Source organism: Amphiura filiformis, chromosome 4 (genome assembly GCF_039555335.1).
Source record: "Amphiura filiformis chromosome 4, Afil_fr2py, whole genome shotgun sequence".
NCBI classification, from domain to species: Eukaryota; Metazoa; Echinodermata; class Ophiuroidea; order Amphilepidida; family Amphiuridae; genus Amphiura; species Amphiura filiformis.
The window spans coordinates 23,919,615-23,936,898 of NC_092631.1; the positions used below are offsets into that span (position 1 = coordinate 23,919,615).

At 35.7% G+C, this 17,284-nt stretch overlaps 1 protein-coding gene across 1 annotated transcript in view; it reads right to left on the reverse strand.

Annotated features, from left to right (window-relative positions):
- The window catches only part of LOC140150075 (RNA-binding motif, single-stranded-interacting protein 2-like), a 321,704-nt gene that overhangs the window by 72,231 nt on the left and 232,189 nt on the right, over positions 1-17,284 (reverse strand). Inside the window, exon 4 of the mRNA XM_072172077.1 lies at positions 5,725-5,783. Coding sequence (XP_072028178.1) covers positions 5,725-5,783 — 59 coding nt within the window. The remainder of the gene's footprint in view (positions 1-5,724; positions 5,784-17,284) is intronic.

Consider the following 17,284-nt stretch of genomic DNA (forward strand, 5'->3'; position numbering starts at 1 on the left):
GTTATTTTCGTGATTTGAAGTATTCTGAATTTTGTGTTAGGCATAGATTCTGTGCGTTTGGGCACAATATTCATATATATATATAGTTGTTAATATTGACGTCACTCATATTCTCATGATGTCTTGAGCCGAGCAATATAAGTAGTAATTTTTGCATACAATTATTTTCGTGATTTGAAGTATTGTGACTTTTACGTTAGGCATAGATTCTATGCGTTAGGGCACAATATTCATATAATAAATGTCGATATTTCTGTAACTCATATTCTTATAATGTCTTGAGCGAATGATATAAGTGGTAATTTTCGCAACAGTTATTTTCATGATTTGAAGTGAGAGTTAATTTGACGTTTTGAATTTCTAACATTATTTGAGAGCCGCTTTTTTGACTAACTTTTGCGTTATTAGGCATTATTCATAGGCCCTATATAGTTATTGATATTGTACTCATATTTTCATGTCTTAAGCCATTTTTGGTATAAAATTACCTCGTGCAGTGATTTTCGTGATTTGGAGTGAGGGGACATTTTTGCGAGTGGTATTTTCGCAATTGCCAAGTTTTGCCTATACTCGTATTTGGGCCTACATATATTATGAGGTGTAAATCAGCGAAAATAAAACCGCTGAAAATTGCCACTTATACGCCTTTTTTCCTATTAGTTTACAATGTAGCATGTTTGACATCTTGTTAGACTGTTCTGTCAAGGCTTGAAATTTTAAAAGATTATGTGTTTTATATAGGGCCTACGGTATCTTTGGAGTTAACCATGATGTGCTTTTGTGACGCTCTTGCTTGAATATCGCTTTGATCCCTTCCACTTCAGGACGCTCTATTTGCCATTTATTATATGTTTTTCATTTGTTTGTTTTTGAGCAAAATAATTTAAGGTCTGCTTTTATATGTGTTGAATGAGCTCAATCGTTTCAATATGGAAAGCTTGTGTATTCCTAAGGCATTTGTTGTGGATATACTTGCAAAGTCGCATTCGCTCAATACACCAGCAATTGTACGCATAAAGTATTTGATGCCGTTTGTCAATTACGAGACGTAGACCTTGTATTTTCCAAAAGAATTGAAAATCAAATAAAAAGATATGTGTGCAAAGCTCGTGTCGCGTTAAGAAGGAAACCAGGGCGCCGCGCAATTAACTTGGTAAAGAGGGCAAAAAAGAAAGCAAAGCCTGAAGTGTGGGGATTCAAAGTATTGCTCTCAGAATATCTGGTGTCAGCTGTCAAGGAACAATATAATACGGTTCTCTTACAAAATTCACAACTCAGAAGAAAACTAGCAAAAGTAAAGGAACGTTTAAAGAAACTGAAACAAAAGTACAGGGACAAAAGGAAAAAATCAAAACAGAAGGGTAAGTTGTTAAAGAAAGTGTCATTGGAAATACTGCGTCAATGTGAGGAAAATTAAAGATCCGAAGCCCATGTCCGCCTACTCGTTCTTGGCAGCATTCTCTTCGCACCTCTATGGCAGACAAATGCAAAATAGCTCTCGCCTATGTAGGCCTTCGTGGTTATGATTGCCATAATGTAGTGGTCAGAAATAAGTCTACAAAGAAACTTGAGACGCTAACTATTATTGACGACCTTCCAACTGCGAGAACGAGGGCCATGGATCACGGGGCCCTAAGCAACTTTCACCCGAGAAGCTGGAGCTTATCCAGCTTCTCATCGTTATCAAAGATCGTTATAACATTTCAGATAGGGCTTATTCGGCAGTTGCGTCCATCACAGACCTTCCGACATTGTATTCGGTGAAAGCCGAGATGGACAAAGCAAGCAGCAGTATTGGATTCAACAAAACACCAGGAAAAGAACCTGGAATAGAGAGGGATTTAGAAGGGGTGCTTAAGTGTAGGATTGAGGGACTTGTAGGTAGAGGGAAGCTTGGGGAGGGTGATAATACAGTACGTGTGAAAATTAGTGGGGATGGGACACAAGTTGGAAAGTGCAATCATTTTGTCAATGTTACATGTACTATATTAAACGATTCAGATACTGCCACATCCGAGTCTGGGCATGAACCAGTGGTAATTATCAATGGGGACGAAAAATATGAAACATTGAAAAGTCATCTGGTAAACCTGGTAAGTAGTATTGAACGATTCACAAAATATGTATATATGGGTGTAGAGTATGAAATTGTATATTATTTAGGGGGATTACAAGTTTTACTTGAGGTTCTGGGGTTAGGGCTGCCAATTACGCTACATTCTTGTATATACTGCAAAAGAACAAATCAGACTATCACAAGTGCAGTATCATTGCCGATCTTAGAACATTGGAAGAAATTGTGCAATTTTCAAAGAAACCAGTTCGTTCTAAGACTAAATTTTCCTGTTTACGTGAACCAATTTTCTTGTCGATTCCTCTTGAGAGAGTGGTCATAGACACGCTGCATTTGTTTTTACGCATATCAGATAGACTAACAGAGAAGTTGTTGAGGGATTTTGAAATAGCAGATAATATGAACAGAAAAAGCAAAGAAACTCCACATATGTCTGCATTTGAAAGTATGCTTGCTGATTGCGGTATTAATGGAGTGGGTTTTCATATTGATGGGAGCGGGGTGAGGAAGCCGAGAGATCTTAGAGGTCCTGAGAAATTGAAACTTTTTCAAAATTTGGACAAAGTTGAAGCTGTGTTGAAAATGTGTAAACATAGGAGTGATGATGAGGTACAACAGATTATGAATGTATGGAGGGAATTTTATTCTGTGTACAATCTTATCCGCAGTTATGATACGTTTGGTGTACTGCAAGAGGTTGATGGTGTAGAGCAGCTCAGGTCTCTTTCTAGGCAATGGCTACAAATGTATGTGTCAATATTTACTAGCAACCATGTTACACCCTACATGCATCTTCTAACAGACCATGTTGCTGACCTTATATATACGCATGGTAGTTTGGATATCTTTAATTCCCAGGGTTTGGAAAAAAAGAATCACATTATCACAGTTGACTATTTTAAATCAACCAATCATCGCCGTGGACCAGAGGGTATTGAGTCCCTAAGTCAGCTGATCGAAAAGTACAACAGAGATTCATTCTTTTTTTTTTAACAAATTTCAATTCAGAAAAGGAAGAGAACTTGTAGCCATTGCCTGAAAGTTGGCCATGATATTAGAATATGCCCAGAAAAATGAATCTGAGGCACATGTAGGCCTACTAAAGTACTATGTAAGTCTGAAGCTTGAGTAACTGTTTATAAATGAGCATGCACTATAATCACCAAAATATTACGTGATTTTATGCATATTTTCTTTTCATTTATAAATAGGCCCCATAGATGATTGTTTCCTTGAGATGTGCTCATTGAACAAAACCATTATGCATTTATACCATAATGCATGCATGGTCTAAGTATAATTAGGCGTGGATGATAAGAATACAGCATCGCTGTGCGCATTGTGACGTCCTATTGTTTCAAAATCTATAAACTCGGAACTTGTATGCTTGTTATGTGTAATTACCAAATCATTGATCTTTTTAGATGAGTGTTATTCAGAGCCCAATTGGGCGTATTGTACTTTTGATACTACAGCAATAAGTTACACTGTATCCGTGGTAGTTTATCGATTTGTTTGCATCCAGCAAGTTGAGTATAAAGAGTTGCAATATTAATTATTATAATTATTTTTTTTTATGTTTTTAATGTAAGTAATTAATTATTTTTGTGTGTGTGAATGTAAGAATATCTATTAGTCTATGGGGTTTATAGACAAAGGTTTGTCTCGTGCCCTATGGCAGTTTCAAAATTTATTTTATATCTATTTTTTATTAATCACTTCGGCTGTTTGATATTTGTCTTATCATTCTTAATATTCATGATTCTCATAGCAGAAATGTGTCTTCGATTGTGGATGAACTTGAGTTTACAGAAAAAAAATGCATTTTAAATTTTCGGGAGATATTTTATCAACTTAAAAAAAGTTGAAACAAAATTCAGAAACGCGCAATGAAAATCCAACGCGTGCGGAGGACATGAGACAAACCTTTATTATTATTTTTTGTTTTGCCTTATACAAATGTTATAGAATTCAAGTAACCTTTGACATTCAAAAAAGTTACTATATTCCGATCGCACAAATGATCCTGATCCCTTGCACCATGTCTGTGCAACTTGTTACCCGGACTTCTTACTTATTACCTTACCAATTCATGCCGATGATTTTCCGGCAGATTTAAAGTGATAAAGAAAACATAACCTAAAGTTTTAGTTACTTTGGTAATAAGGCTAGGAATTAAGGTGCAAGGAATTTCATCATCAAAAAAAATAACTGATTATGAATACCATGTACTAGAGTGTTTGGTATTAAAATTGCACGCTTGAACATGTGCTGTATATATTTTGATATGAAAATGTTTCGGGTCACGAATGAAGATCAAGATGTTGAACATTCATAATAAAGTAGGGCCCTGTGGATGCTTAGATTTAAGTATTTTTCTGTATATATTTGACATTGTGATGTAAACTTTGCTCGCTATGATTATCAATATCAAGTGAATAATGCAGTGTTTCTTAATAAATCATTTTGAAGAAAAACACATGTTTGTGTCGTATTTTTTTCCGGGATTTTTTAAATACTTTTGTTATATAAAGCAGGTCTAGAAATAGGCCTACTTGGTGTTATATTTCAAACTGTAGAAAGTGGGCATTTTTAGCAAAATTACTCGCATCGCATAACCAAATTAAAGCTGAAAATAATGAATTCAAATCAGCAATTGTGGCCTACAATGTTCTTCTTGTCCGGGAATGTTAGCGCATTAAAAGGTATAATTCTTCTACATTCATAAATTCAAAATTAGGCCCTATGTCGTATTTAATTTTGTACAAAATAGTAATGGACAACAATTAATTGTGTACCATGTTTAGTTTAGAAAACTCGTTGGCCATGGAAATAAGCATCTTTGGGCCTCATTTCATCCATTTCTTTGTATTTTTACCGTTTCCGAAGCCCATTTCTATCACCATCCAAACAGACCCTATACATGCTATAGCCGCAAACATTATGTAAAACACAGTATCCCTCTGTCACCCCTGTTTCAAAATGCACGCACCCATCGATTCTCGATCAATATTGCCAATTAAGTCATGCAGTGCAGGCGTGCCATGGTCTGGCTAACTTGGGTATCGAGGAAGGAAAACCTGTATAAAACTGTCACTCATTCAAAGGGGTTGGTCGATCCTCATGAAGGTCCAATGAGGTTAATTGTTTAATAACAACACAGAGAAACGATAGAGCTTTATTGACGTGTGAGTTTCTAAGGGGTGGGGCTTCAGTTTATCATGCAGTGGCTTGATGAAAGTGGGGAAGCATGAGACGAAATTGGTAACAAATTGCCATTGGATTAGCACGTCTGTGTGGCCGTATTTCAGAAACTTTCAGATGACATCGGTTCACAGGAACGCTCGCCTCGCCTATGATCATGATAGTTATTTCTTATTAAAAATATATATTATAAAAGAATAAATTCCCTACACAGTGATGTGAGTTTCTAAGATTTTGAGCAAGTATATTCGACACAACAGTGCTAACTAGCTAGTCGGCTATACCTTCAACACGGGCTCAAAATTTGAGGTCACGCTCTAATTACAAGGTCTGTGTGTTGCGTGTATAGGAAAACGGACAATATGTGCAGTATGATGTTATTTGATGAAATGAGGGGATGTATCATGTTGCAAAGGATTCTGGGAAATTGATTCACTTCTACTCACCTTTACACCTTGCTGTCAATTTATCCATTATTGCCTTGGTTGATACAATTTTACCATATCTGCATAATAAAACAAGAAAATAAAATAAAGAAATCATTAGTTAAATCTTTAAAAAATTCAACACTGCCCTTTAAACATAAAAAATATCCAATATTGTCCACTTCCTCCTTTTTTTCAAAAACCTGGACGTGAAACATGTTTTTTTAATTTTACATGGACTTATCAATATGGAACTACACCTTTATCTTGACAATTCATTTGCTCGCCCTATTCCTTTTAAAGGAATTTTTATTATGTGTGAGCTATGCAAGGCATTAAAAATCAAATAAATCTAACATTTACCCTTTAAACATCAAATAAATCCAACATTGCCCTTTAAACATCAAATAATGCAACATTGCCCTTTAAACATCAAATAAATCCAACACTGCCCTTCAACTCTCAAAGCCCCATCCCTACAGCACAACCCATCTCTTTAGTTACCCCGCTGTATAGGAGATCAATTCTCTGTAGTGAATTGACATCTATACCATCATCTCATCTCACCATGATATTATCTTTCCTCATCATGCTCATCTCAGTCATTATGATTAACATTTGACTCTTACTGGTATAATACTAGAACCGACAGAAAAGGGGACAAGTGCAGTGTCTTTTAAGCATGAGAACTGGATCTTCTCCATGACACCTATATAAATGGTTATTAAAGTTCGGGGGTCCTCAAGAGTGATCGGTTTTGACTGAGAGAGGACTCAAGCCCCCTTCCCTGCTTTGGTTATAAATGCATCTATAGCTCATAAAAACTGTCATGCTCTTATTAAGCTTTTTTTTAAATCCCTTCATCCTTTCCACAAGACTACTTTTTAGTCACATATTCTCTTACATTTTCGATTGCTATACACATGCAATACCCCTGTGAAAGATGTTAGAAATATCTTCCACAGGGGAGTATGAATATCAAATGGAATGAACACATTAAGCACTCCGAATGAATTTCGTATACCCTCTGAGAAAGATACAACATGAATCTTCCATGAATGGTTAATGTGCTTCCGTTTAAAATTCATACTTCCCCTGTGGAAAATAATTATTTCCTTAATCTTCCACAGGGGGAGTATGGACTTTAAATGGTTTAGCCCAATAACCATTTCTAACTCCAACCTAAACAAAACTCTTGCCCCTTCCATCCAATCCATGAGACACCTCTTGCTTGTAGATTTACCCATGCATCTACCATCACCCCACCCAATCTCAAAGTCTATATTTTCCTCAATGCAATTATGATAACAATATTTTAGAAGCTCTACCAAAACCTTAACCTTCCTTCCTCCTCACAGAGCTCTCAAAATCCCTTCCATGAATCACTTTGTGTTAAATTGTCTAAACGCCATTCCACCGATTGCCAATCTTTGGGGTTTAATACCATTTTATAATTGCCCAAACTCAGCACAATATCACCTTTCTTTGTCTCGACATTGATAATCAGAACTCCTACCAAAAACCATCCTCCGCTCCTCTTTAAAAACCTTCCACCATCATAGCCATTTCTCACTTACGATACCCCCACGCCTGCATGGGGGATTTATCCAATCGTTTTAGATTCCCATCTTCCATCACTCCCATCTCATCACTATATCAACTTTCCTCATCTCAGTATGATTAAGGTCTAACTCCTACCAATTCAATTACGGTTCAACTGCGTCTGGTGATAACCACATTTCGTCTGTTGCTTGGGAATACAGACTGGGGGTAAAACTACCACTTTTTAGTACATAGAAATCCAAGAATATCTGCAACGATAGCGTAGATTCCTCCAAAACCGTCTTCATTCTCAAGTAAAACAAAAAATCCACTGTCACTATGGACCATAATGGCCTCATCCCAATGGCATAATTCAATAACCTCAATTAAACAATCATAGTGCAAAATTTGTCCTCAAGTCACAGAGTATGAGTTTTTGTACTCACAATTTCAAAGGTCATTCAATGAATGTACAAATGTATTGGGGTTTAAGAACTGTGCCCTGATAGATGAACATGTTTTGGATCTTTGTGTGTATGTATCTTTGTTTTTAATGTTTGACCCTCCTCCATGCATCTGGCATTTTGAACCCCTTCCTCTAAAACTGCTGTTACTGGTATTGACATAGTGTGTTATCATCACCACAAAATAAATATATAGGGTTCTATGTCTATTCATCACTTGCTTATTATAATCTAGACTATGATGAAACTATCTCTACTTGATATCACTCTTCTGTGACTATACCATGTATACCCTGGTATTGCAACCTACAGCAGCTGCAGGGAGTATCCCATCATGCATTGCATTGTACCTGCTTGCTCTAAAGAAAATCATTTTTATACAAAACAAACAAAGTAAGAGCTGGTTAAATAATAAGACCTGTGAATAGTTCCATTATTCCATAAACTTTAGGTGTCATATTTTTCCAAACGAAAGCCTATGTACACTTCTTGATTTTTGCGAGTAATTGAAAGTTGAATGAGGGATTTTGTGCATGTTTTCTATGACAAGTGCAGTTCTATTAAATGTTATACTGGGACAGACCTTTGAGCTGCTGTGATTGCAACCTATCGTTACTTGATATTACTTCATACTCTTCCGTGACTATAATGAGTGATCCCCCTTTAACTCTCTTCATGCGGGTGTCGACTGCAGACGATAAGTTTTTAAAAAAATTTCAAAATTCAAAAATTTCAAAAATGTAAATTTTCATGACCATATTTGGAAACAGCATGAAAAATGCATTAAAATGAGTACAAACAAGCCTAGTATTGATTCAGTAGTTCTTAAGATAGCTCTTGATATTTTGAGTATATATTTCAATTTGAACTTTTTACGTTGAAGTGCATCCAGAGCAATAATGAGTGATCCCCTTTTAAGGGGGTACACACCCCTCAATAGATTTGTGTCTATTTTTGCATTTTTCTCAAAAACTAATAACACAGTGGTAACAAAAATTATGTATATTATAGGGGCAAGGTATCCAATTACTACACTGGAATTTCAGTGACCTAAGACAATCGTCATTTATGATAAGAAATAAGGTACCGCTAGGATGTACCTCATTTCCGATCATATATACTGAACCGCTTGTCTTGAGTCACTGAAATTTCAGTGTAGTAATTGGGATCCTACCCCAATAATCTATACTTAATTTTTGTTACCAGTGTGTTATTATTTTTTGAGAAAAATGCAAAAATAGTCACAAATTTACCACAGGGGTGTAGTACCCCCTTAAGGTAATTGTATGCTCAAAGACTAATTTTTAGCAGTTTATTAAAAGACTCAGGCATCACATTTTGAAACAATTCAGCATTCCACTCTAGTACACAAGTAACTCGTTAGTGTAATTTTGTTCACTAATTATAACTCATTTAATATGATCCTCCATTCTCTAACATCGTCAACTAAACCTTTTCGATGTTGAAAATATACCACCAACTTGACTCTGCTTAAAACCATCAAGCGCTAATTACCCAATATGACTTCAAACCGACTATCATTCCATATGCCCTGACCCAGGGTATACAATAACCATATTTGGCTGTTGCATTTGAAATACATACACCCTTATGGACGAAATGATCTTAATCTCCCACATAGGGGGTGTAGATTTCATATGGAATCGCACATACAGGTAACCAAAAGTGAAATTTCACACTCCATGTGTAGCTCTGAGTGGAAGATTAGGGCCATATCTTCCATGGGGGTGTATGGATTTCAACCGGAACAGCCCATTTGTCACGATCTCATCTTCTTCACTTGCCGACACCCTTGCAAAGCCAAAAGCCCACTTCAAAACTCTAACACCGGCTGGCTGTGTTAACGCAAGTAAGTCTGTGTTCTGTCTTCTACTTCTATGGTTAAACTAATCGATGGGGACTATTATTACCCAAGTTGAGTGTATTCTTGACCTACATGCATGTGGAGAAGCCTATTAGTATAGATGTGCTGCCTGCCTATCCTCATCCTTTCACACGGGCAAATAACGTAACTTTCGATATTTTGCGATCAAATTTATTTCACTACCATGATTCAGTTGAGTGTACAAGTCTGCGCTGCATCAAAATTCAGCATTCCGTAGAATCAAACACAAGTAAATATAAATGCAATGTCAATTTTTTTTTTCATCTCGGCAAATATTATTAGTTTCACACATCTAGCATCTGTATCACATGAGTAGAAGTGGTGAGTTTTGAAGCAATAATAACCTCATCCCTAATGGCCTAGCTAAATGACCTCCATTAACAAACATAGTACAACATTTGACCTCAAGTTGTAGAGTATGAGTTTTTGTACCCAACATGATCAAAGGTCATTCTGTGCACGTAGAAGCCTATTAGGGTTACAAAACTGCGTACTGGCAGTGAGTATGCTTGAGATCCTAGCGTAAATTGCTTGCACAACTAACAACTTCCATGTATGTACACATGATATATGATGCTTTGCTAATATGAAACATTTATACTCAGGGAAAATATGAAATATTTATACTTTAGAAGGAAAGTGATTATTTGCTTTTCAAATGAGAATGCACGTACCTTAAAGACTGGGAAAAAAAACTAACAGAATTGTGGTGTGTCTTCTTTTACTACTAGCGGTCACCCATCTTTTGCCGTCACCGTCTTTCACAGTCACTGTCTTTGGTGGTACTGATATTTTATATATTTTTTTTAAATGTTCTATTTAATGTGATTAGTGAGGTGAGAGGATCTTGTCATTTAGAATTACAATTTCAATGTTTGAGTTAATTTTTTTACCTTGGGGTGCACCCCATTTTGAAAGTTGTGGTGCAATATCTTGGCCAAAAGTCACCATGTTTTGGGGACAAAGTGCTGTAGAAACTATCCGCATGCTTCGTCTGCATTTTAATTGTCCTGGTATAAAAAAATGCAGTGAATAGAGTTTGAATGGTGCCCACGAATGGTGTTAGAATTCCAATTTGCCATAATGGAACAAATAGAAATCAAGTCCAGACAAATTAACTTTTAACAATTCTGATTTGACAATGCAGCTCTGTCAATTATTGACAGTAAGCTCTGTCAGTTACTGACAGTAACATTTGGCAGATGTGTAAATCTATCAAAAAGACATCAGGCTCAAAAAATACAATTATATAGGGGCGATGTGCGATTCGCCCCCTTATTTTCTAAAATAGCCCCTGTAAATTGAGCAACACTCAAGGGACAGGAATGGTTGACAAAACAGTCCCATAGAAAGAAACCATTTTATTGTCGCCAAATAAATAAATTCTAACAGCTAAAATATTGGTATCTTATTTTCGTATTTCCCATCACCTAAAATTTTGCTTTTAAACTCTCTCCGCGCGGGTGTCGAATGCAGACGTCAAGTTTCAAAAAAAAAATTCAAATTCAAAAATTTCAGAATTGTAAATTTTCATGACCATATTTGGAATCAGCATGAAAAATGCATTAAAATGAGTACAAACAAGCCTGGTATTGGTTCAGTGGTTCTTAACATAGCTCTTGATATTCTTGAATCTGTGATTTTTTTATGTTGAAGCCTATGGCTAGCAAGCAGAGCGTTAAAGCATTTAAAAATACTTGAAATTTGCAATCATATGTTGAAATAAAAGAGGAACTTAAAATAAATGCAAAAGAATATATACCTATTGACAAATTCACTACACATTAGATATAGCTATTACTTATGATGAACTTTAATGAACTCATTCCGCAATGCAGTATGTTATTGACTATCTTTTAAATAAATGCTCTGAGCCTGAAAAATGATTTTATTGAAAATATTATATTTCTGTCTATTATTAGTCCCTCTTGAATTTTGTTCGTCAAAAATAGTCTCGTATCGCTGCACGGCACCGACTGTGTACCGCTAAAAAGGTCAGATTTTGCATTGTAATTGCTTCTCGCCGAGGCCAAAAACACCTACAGGAAGTCGGGAGCAAAACATCGGCTTGGGAAAGATCGTTTGTGGAATAACGGAAGACATAAACTGAGCGAAATTGTCATGATATGGGGGTACATGACTGAGCTTTAGGCAAATATGAAAGAATACATGCTCATTCTCAGTTCAGTTCTGTTTTGATACAAAACACTACATGACTGGGGTTGTCTGTAAGCTTTTAAAAAAATAATAATTTTGTTTTCTCTATAATTATATATGGATTATCATTTTTAAACAGTGAAAATCAGTCTCACATGGTATGTATATTTTGGTCTTGTTACTCCAAATCATTTCCATAATTTTGTATCATATCTGCTTTGCTGTAAGAGAGAATGGGATTGAGAAAATTACTTCTCTTATATATTTGAGTCACTTTATAACACATGGAAAACAGAAAACGAAAGTCAAAATCAATGAAACTCAATATCCAACTATATATTCTTACATAAACATAATTTTTCCCCAGGTTCGCTATCGCAAGTAATAAAGGAGACAAGTAGAAAAAGTGATCCTACCTGGGAATGGAACCAAGGACCTCAGGTTTCCGAGACCTATGCCTTATCCACTCGACCACAGGAGCTTCATGATTAGGCTGGTTGAAATCCAAAACCATAAGCGGTCACTTAAATTTATCTCCTTATATATTCTTTTATGATTTCATTTACAGTTTATTTGTAAACTTATGCCTAAAGTCCGATTTAGACCCTGTTCACATTAGAAAATTTAGTTCTTTCAAGGAACCTCGAACGAAGATTAAAAATTGTTTTTTCCTAATGTGTACGCACTTTTCTTCCTTCGACGAAGATTAAAATTGCTTCGTTCAACGAAGCTAAAAAGGTTGTTTCGACGAAGAAATAAACGAAGCTAAAAAGGTTGTTTCGACGAAGAAATACTTCGTTCGACGAAGCTAATTTTGTAATGTGTACGCTCGCTTCGTTCGACGAAGGAAAGTGACCAAGTGGCTTTAATAATAGCCGATCGTTAATAGCTTTGTTCGAGCTTCTTTAATTTGTATGAAATGTGTACAGTGCAATGTCTTCGTTCAGCGTAATGTGTACGCATGCTTAATTAGTTAATCAAGATTAACTTATCTTCGTCGAATGACGAAATTTTCTAATGTGAACAGGGTCTTAGACTCCACATTGCTGCCAAAATGAAATTTGAGCTAGCTTTTTACGAGCTTGGTGGAATTTTCATTGGTGATGAGAGTTGAATTTTGTTCAACTTTTTTGCTCTCTCTCTTCTTTTGATTGGATTGGCTGCTGAAAAAATCAAGGTCGGCATTTACTATGGAAGAATGGAATCCCGGTGGGGTCACTCAACTTGCAATACTGACCGCACGATCATTACCAAAATTGCGGAAAAAGGGGTCATTTTTAGAGCTTGTCCGTGGACAAAATTGTCTGTGAAATAGGAAAAATAGGGTTGTTTTATCGCACAAATGTCCGCGAAATTGAAAAAAAGGGGTTCTTTTTATTTTCTCCCGATCCCGTGGATACCTGGCCTGTGGCCTCGTCCTTGAAATGTTAAAATAGGGTCAAAATTGCAAATGTGTCCTCGGAATCTAAAAAATAGGGGTGTTTCAGAGTACCATTTTGTCCTTGTTTTGGAGTAAAAAAGGGGGTAAAATCTCATGATTTGTCCTTGAAATCGACTCACGAAAGGGGGTAATTTGTACTTGTGGTAACGGTCCTATCGTCCCCCCTGCCAGGGAGTGACCCCACCGGGAATGGAATCAGGACAGCAACATTTTCATTGTAATCACGATAATCATTGCAGTATATTTAAGGTGGTATTGGATGCATTTTCTAGAAATTAGAAAATGCTTTGAGCATGTTTTAAACAGATTAATTGAGTAGGGTAAAAGTACACTGATCAATATGCCTTTTGTTTGAGCAAATCGGACATACGGTTTCCATAATACATCAATTTATATTTTCTTTGTATCCGATAGTTTTTGTCAATAATCAATATAGTTAATGAGCTAAAAGGACTGGAAAGGCTCATTAATATGTAATTTTGCCAATATTTTGCTAAAATCAATGCATAAATGTTCAGGGTACTTTTATTTTGCATACTTTTGCCTGAAACTTGGTCAAAGTGTTTCTAATATGTTCTAATGTATTATATAGTGAAGCCGCCCTCTAATTTGCATATTTGCATAATTAATGAGCTAATTTGCATAAATGCTAATTAATTATGCAAATATGCAAATTAGGGGGCGGCTTCACTATAAAATACATTAGAACATATTAGAAACACTTTGACCAAGTTTCAGGGCAAAAGTATGCAAAATAAAAGTACCCTGAACATTTATGCATGGATTTTTAGCAAAATATTGGCAAAAATTATATGTTAATGAGCTTCTCCAGTCATTTTAGCTCATTAACTTTATTGATTATTGATAAAAACAATAAGATACAAAGAAAATATAAATTGAAATATTTTGAAAACCGTATGTCCGATTGACTCAAACAAAAGGCATATTGATCAGTGTACTTTGCTCTACTCAATTAATCTGTTTAAAACATGCTTAGAGCACTTTTATAATGCCTCCATAACCACCTTAACTTTCATCACGCGATGCTGTGGTGTAAAAAAGTATCCCGTGATGTTGCGATGTGTAGTCTGAATCAAACTTGATCTAGGGTGGAAAGTCAATTCAATGAAGTAATATTTATTACAAAGAAATTAAACTCTATGCTTTATCAAACCGGTATGTGTCCTTTTTTTATTATGTGGCCTATTTTCTTCACAAAAGGTGTATTTAAATGTATTTTGCTCTAATACTCAAGAGTGTTTCCTAATTACAAGAAATTGTTTTTACCCCTTTTCATCTTCCCTGCTTACACTTAGTAAGTGTTTCTAATAAATATTGATGCATTTTATAGTAAAGAGTCCCCTAGGGTATCCCGGACAAAGTGTGATCTAAAACTATTATGTATTGATGAAATAGCACATTACACATTCTCACTACTTTAAGTCAACCCAATCTTTAATTTTAAAAATAACAATTAACAAGTTCCAGAAATTTCTAAATGACTATTTTCAAATGTTGATTTAAAAAATTAAATTTAACATGTTTGCTCAAAAAACTCCTCTATTCTGAGAGGCAATGAGGCTTCTTTTCAATTTTCCAAAATTGTAGATTCAAATTATTTTCATCTCAATTAGCAAACATTACATGGAAACATACATTGGTTAAAATGTTACTATAACCAATTATAAAATATTAATTAAATACTTTCACTAAGTTTCCCTTGTGTATATTGTATAATGAAATTTGGATCAATTATTAATTTCCAGGATTTCTTCTTGTTATCACTCTTCAACTCATACACAGGTTCTCGCATGCTATCATCATACATGTCTCCACCACCCTAAGATGATTACCAACATTTTCACATTTCAATTTATATAAATCAAATTACACTTTCAATTTGCATAATTTGTCTCAAAATTGGCTGTTCCAGTTGAAATCCACACGCCCCCTATGGAAGACATGACCTTAAACTCCCACACAGGGGGTGTAGATGTCAAATAGGGCCACCCATTCAATGTCGTCTGCTCCAAAATGGGTTATTCCAGTTGAAATCCATACACCCCCTATGAGCTAAATAACTTTCATCTTCAGCCACACAAGGAGTGTGAATTTCAAATGGGGTTACTTCAATGGGTTATTCCATTTGAAATCAACACCCCCTGTGTAGGAGATTAAGGGCACATCTTCCATAGGGGTGTATAGATTTCAACTGAAAGAGCACAGCACCTCATCTTCTTCAATTTCCTCGAAAACCAGGGCTAGTGACGAGTAATAATAAAAAGAGTAATTTACGTCAGTTTCAATACTGTCGTTTCCCAAATTAGGTTGATTCTCGGAACGGTGTAAATGATCGCTCGATCACTCCTACGTTGTTAAGAGCCATGAAATCCAATCCGTCATGTGCAATATGATAATATTACCTGATCTTACGTACTTCCCATTCTCAAAGTTTTGCACGCATACTTCTTCACATATCAATACTTATAGGGCGGGAAATATTCAGAGGATTTTGCATTTACCCACACCTCGTAGAATTTCATCACTCAAGCATGAGCCAATGAACTTGAATAGTGCTGCAAAAATGGTAAATGCGAAAATTGCCGATAATTTTTTTTATGTTTAAAATTTATGATGCTGATTAGCTTTTATTTTTAAAAAAATTTTAGATTTTGTATGTGGTAGACAATACACATACATGTAGAGAACAGATCCACAAGAGTTGGAAAATGTTAATTTCTAGTGAGAAAATATAAACCAAAAATTTCTTTCCAAAAAGACAGGTGTTTCAATCAATATGTGTTAATGTCTTTCTTTCCAACCTTAAATTTCACTCCAAACACCAAATTTTGCGGGAATAGGTCCCAAAATTCCCCATTTTTCCCAAGCCTGCAGATCAGTAAGAATAAGTTTGCACTAGTTCAGAATATTGTGAAAATTAGCATTATATCATGAATTATCAGTTTTTATGCGATGTATTTATGTCAACATATTCCCTCTTTAAACAGCAGCACTTTATTAGGGTTCTTATTGCATGCAGAATCAATAAATGCCGATCACCAAACATAACTCTGGTGAATTCAGCAGCTTGGCACATACTATTACCACCATTATCTTGAATAGATATGAGCCATCTCTGGGACTGTTCATACAAATACGCTACCTAAAGATTACATTAACCTAGAATAATGGTGACAATCTATTATAACACAGTGGTTTCATGATAATACACCAAGTTTATACCCATCAACCAGTCATGTTCACACAAGGCACAATATTTGAAAGCTTTCATTCTTGAAATGGGACTCCTGGTGACATCTGTGTATACATCTGGTGCACTGATTTAGGAGGTGATTTGCTTCCAATTTCACATTTGCTGCAAAAATGGAAATTCTCGTAACTTTGGGTTTTTTTCTGGGGGAACCAGGGGGCAAGAGTCCCCCCCCCCTCCACCTGACAGAACTAGCCTAGCACAGACATCTTCTGAAGAAGGATTATACAGCTTTATTCTGTAATTCCTCAATGGGCTATTCCAGAAAATAAGTGCACACCCCCTATAGAGTCTTTACATTACACTAACTCATGAATGAATATATTACACCAATTACCAAGGATACACCAAAATCTAAGGATGTAGAGAAATCCTGGAACCATCTTCACAGGATCATACACAAAATAAAATATGATGGAATCTACCAAAGTATGGGTCGATCCTTCATGTAATTATTTTGTGTAAGCTAATCCTAACCCTAACCCTAATCCTAACCCTAAACTAACCCTAACCCTAATTTTGTGTATAATTACATGAAGAAGTAACCAAAGTATGGGCACTATCTGTCTGAACACCATCATACAAAATGACTCAACTGAAGATGTATGTCACACAAAATTTTGTCTGACTAATGATGGCATTGCTCCTCTGACTATATCATATATGACATACAATACAGCTGTCTGAATGATACAACATGTAATTGACGATGAGATCGGTGTCATTTTGATTTATCTAGCATGACCTCTGACCTAATTATAATCATATCCCAATTACAGAGATGTGCTGGATGATATCCA